We start from the raw sequence: 4,518 nt of genomic DNA, 5'->3' as shown, positions 1-4,518 counted from the left end.
AGAGGCACAGCACTGACTCCTGGTTTCAGCACCAAGAGCCTTTCATCCACACAGCTCAGAATAAAAGGGAGAAAAAGAAGAAAGAAAGAAAGAAGGAGGATAAAATAAAATAAAGATAAAATAAAATAGTTATTAAAATAAAAAGTAAGAAATAATTATTAAGAAAAAAAGTTTTTTTAAGTAAAAACAAAACAAAACAAAATGGACGGACAGAACCCTAGGACAAATGGTGAAAGCAAAGCTATACAGACAAAATCTCACACAGAAGCATACACATACACAGTCAGAAAAAGAGGAAAAGGGGAAAAAACAATATATCTTGCTCTCAAAGTCCACCTCCTCAATTTGGGATGATTCGCTGTCTATTCAGGTATTCCACCTATCCAGGGTACATCAAGTTGATTGTGGAGCTTTAATCCACTGCTCCTGAGGCTGCTTGGAAAAATTTCCCTTTCTCCTCTTCGCATAGCACCCGGGCCTCAGCTCTGGATCTGGCCCCGCCTTTGCGTGTAGGTCACCGGAGGGCGTCTGTTCTTCGCTCAGAAAGAATGGGGTTAAAGGAGCCGCTGATTCGGGGGCTGTGGCTCACTCAGGCCACGGGGAGGAACGCCCATGGAGTGCGCGGCGAGCCTGCGGCCGCAGAGGCCAGCAGGACGTTGCACCAGCCTGAGGCACACCATGTGTTCTTCAGGGGAAGTTGTGCCTGGATCTCTGGACCCTGGCAGTGGCAGGCTGCACAGGCTCCCCGGAAGGGGGGTGTGGATAGTGACCTGTGCTCGCACACAGGCTTCTTGGTGGTGGCAGCAGCAGCCTTAGCATCTCATGCCCGTCTCTGGGGTCCGCACTGTTAGCCGCAGTTCGCACCCGCCTCTGGAACTCCTTTAAGCAGCGCTCTTAATCCCGTCTCCCCACGCACCAGGAAACAAAGAGGGAAGAAAAAGTCTCTTGCCTCTTCGTCAGGTCCAGACTTTCCCCCGGACTCCGTGCCGGCTAGTCGTGATGCACTAACCCCTTCAGGCTGTGTTCACGCAGCCAGTCCTCTCCCTGCGCTCCGACCAAGGCCCGAGCCTCAGCTCCCAGCCCCCAGCCGCCCCAGCGGTTGAGCATACAAGCCTCTCGGGCGGTGAGTGCCAGTTGGCACCAATCCTCTGTGCAGGAATCTCTCTGCTTTGCCCTCCGCACCTTGTTGCTGCTCTCTCCTCTGTGGCTTTGAAGCTTCCCCCCTCCGCCACCCACAGTCTCCGCCTGCGAAGGAGCTTCCTAGTGTGTGGAAACATTTCCTCCTTCACAGCTCCCTCCCGCTGGTGCGGGTCCCATCCCTATTCTTTTGTCGCTGTTTATTTTTTTTTCATTTGCCCTACCCAGGTACGTGGGGAGTTTCTTGCCTTTTGGGAGGTCTGAGGTCTTCTGCCAGCGTTCAGTGGGTGTTCTGTAGGAGTTGTTCCACGTGTAGATGTATTTCTGATATATCTTTGGGGAGGAAGGTGATCTCTGTGTTTTACTCTTCCGCCGTCTTCCCCCTCGTGTCTCTCCATTTTTATTTTTAAAAGTTATTTTTGGTGAGTTAGCTGATATTATTTTTTCTTCTCAGGGATATATTTTCCTGCTTCTTTGAGTGCCTGGTAATCGATTACTATATGGTAGACATTGTAAATTTTATAGATTTTGACCACTTGAGTTTATTGTGTTCCTTTAAATATTTGGGGGCTTTGTTCTTATACATTGTCAAGTAAACTTGGAAACAATTTGATTCTTTTGAGACTTGCTTTTAATATTTGTTAGATAAGTCCAGAATGACTTTTAGTGTAATCTGTACAAGTCAGTTTCTTTAGGGGAGAAAGAAAGGTTGAGAATGGTATAGAGTGGGTCTAGTGGGTCATATTAAAGTTATCTCATATATAAGAGTAAATGCTGATTTTCATATCTCATGTTCCAAAAGATTATTTCCTTGTGGTCAAAGAGAACCTGTCTTTTCCCGTTTATATCCCAGAAATTAACAGTGTCTAGCAGGCATTTATTACGTATTTGCTTTCTATGTATTTAAAAAAATATACTGTAATATTTCATCTTATTTTTAAAGTAACATGTAGTTACTTTAGTAGTGATAGCAGTCTAAAAAAATGACTGTATACTTCTTTAGTAAGTCTAAGTATTTCATCAACTTACATTTGCTGCATCCATCGTATTTTTCTAATTTTTCTTTTCTTTTCTATATCTTGCCTTCTCTTCAATTTAGAGAAATGGAATTCACTTTCCTTTTTGTCTCCCACCATTACATTCTCAGTAGACTTCCAAAACTATTGAGAAATGAAAAATGAATACACAAAATATTGGATTACTGATTATGAGGTTATCTGACTATAGAAAAGAACTTCTATGTGTTCAGTAGGAATATGCCAAGATAGAAATAGAGGAGAGGATAGACCCTTTTAAGATATTTCTAATTAAGTGAATGGCACATTGAACCTTAAGAGGCATATGTCATAGGAAAATTAGTGTACTGAGGTACTATTTAATAAGTATTTGTTGAATGAATAAATGAATAGACATATTCTAAGAGTGTTTTAGTTTCTCATAAGAACAGATCTGACCAGTAGGTGCTATTGACTTTTGAAGACTCTAATCCTCAAGGAATATGGGCACACTCAAAGAACACAGAAATCTCACCATTGTGTCCCAAGACTTTGTGGTTTCCCCTGTTTGACACTTTATACTGATTGCCTGTTTTCCTATTTCCAATTCATTCTTCCTCCCTCACCACATACACATTAAATAACAAAGAGGAAAGTTTGTTACCCCCCACAGCACTCTGAACTTGCCTCTATTAAATCACATATTCACTGCACTGTACTGAAATATCCTGTTTACTTGACTTTCTCCTTAATTAAAAGCAAACTACTTGAGGGGAAGGACTATTCTTATGTACTATTGCTTCCCAAGCATCTAGTACAATGCCTGACATCTGGTTGGTATGCAATAAAGTTTGTTGAATGAATGAATGAATTCACACTTTGATCATTTTCACTTTTCATACTTAGTATATTCAGTATACTACATTCTACAATCTGTATATCAGAGATTGAGGATTTGAATGAAGATACTTGTGGCTATATAAACAAATATCCAGAGCTATAGAACCAGATAATGTTAACTTTAAAAATATAAGCTTACAAATATCCTTAGATAGAAATTATTTCCACAAAAAGATTAAACATGGGTGTCTATAGAAAAGTCCTAGAATCACATATATGCATTAGGAACTATATATATTTAAAATCATTCTGTTCATATGAGCACATGTTAAATTTTCCAACATCATGAAAACCCAAATGATCTCCCACTAGTGTCTGCTGTTACAAGCTCTATAGAGAAAATGGCATATTATTCTCAAGAACCCTCACCTCTTGTTCAAGGATTAATATAGAATCAACAACATCTTCAGATTTGCTTTGTTATAAAGATGGGTAATAGCTGAATGCCACAGAGTATCTAAAGATAGCCTAGATTCAAAGATGACTATTAAAAGTAGAAGTAAATTAAAAAAAAAAAGATATATTGCTGTATCTTGAAGTATATTAGTAACCACAGAATAGTTAAGTAAATTTTATCAGTTAAATTAGTAGGATTCATTATTTTTAAAAATAATCTAAAAATTAATTTTCAGAAAGACAGATAGGTTTGTAAGCACATAATATTCAAAATTATTAATGTTTATCTTTTCTTACTTTATCAGAAACAGGCCTCCAGCCATTGTTCTCTGTACGACGATACCAGCCACTATAATCCTCTTCCTGAAGATTATCACTTTTAATATGAGATGTATGTTTTGCTGGAAGTTTTGTGTAATCTCTAGGGCTATTAGCACACAGATCTTCAATATGTCTGTGAGTGAAAATTTTATAGTATAGTTCAGGTGGAAATTTAACCTATAGTTGGAAAAGTTCAAAGGACCGTTTCAATTTAATTAGAAAAATGGTTTATGTTTTTTTAAATTACATCTTTTAAATTTCATGTAAATGTGCTTTAAAAGTACTAAATAAGAATCTATCCATACTTACACCACCTAATCTGAATCGTACATTAATGCCAGCAGCAGCATCTAGAAGTTCTGCCTATAAAAAAAAATTAGTCTTCAACATTCTGTATATATCAGTTCACAACTTCTCACTCTATAATGTTAAACAGTTGTTGAATATTGATTATTTATGAAATAGATGAAGTGAATAAACCTCAAATAGTTAATTTTAAATCAGAAAGTATCTTAGGATTTTATTTTCTTATAGACACTCAATAAGTAAAACAGCTTACATTATAACTGGGAAAATGATACCAAACTATGTTTCCTTTCTATGTAATGTAAAAGTGTAAAAGTCAGGTGATTTGTTAGTCATAAAACAGAAGTTTTTATAAAATCCCTCAAATATATGATTTTCATATTAAATATCTTCCAGGTAAATTCAGAGAAAAAAATGTGACTGGTGAATCTGAGTTAAACAATAGATGACCTTTCCTAGCTAG

The 4,518-nt window shown here is 37.8% G+C and overlaps 1 protein-coding gene across 1 annotated transcript in view; it reads right to left on the bottom strand.

Moving 5' to 3' along the window:
• CUNH11orf65 (chromosome unknown C11orf65 homolog) overlaps positions 1-4,112 on the bottom strand; it is a gene marked incomplete at its 5' end in the record, with an annotated part of 29,283 nt that extends 25,171 nt beyond the window's left edge. Inside the window, 3 exon segments of the mRNA XM_024766974.1 lie at positions 2,167-2,297; positions 3,726-3,926; positions 4,059-4,112. Coding sequence (XP_024622742.1) covers positions 2,167-2,297; positions 3,726-3,926; positions 4,059-4,112 — 386 coding nt within the window.
• Positions 4,113-4,518: the final 406 nt, after the last annotated feature.

The sequence above is a fragment of the Neophocaena asiaeorientalis genome, unplaced genomic scaffold, assembly GCF_003031525.2.
Source record: "Neophocaena asiaeorientalis asiaeorientalis breed wild unplaced genomic scaffold, Neophocaena_asiaeorientalis_V1.1 scaffold338, whole genome shotgun sequence".
Taxonomy (NCBI): domain Eukaryota; kingdom Metazoa; phylum Chordata; class Mammalia; order Artiodactyla; family Phocoenidae; genus Neophocaena; species Neophocaena asiaeorientalis.
The sequence above is the reverse complement of the archived record's forward strand: the minus strand, read 5'-3'. Positions and strand labels throughout refer to the sequence as shown.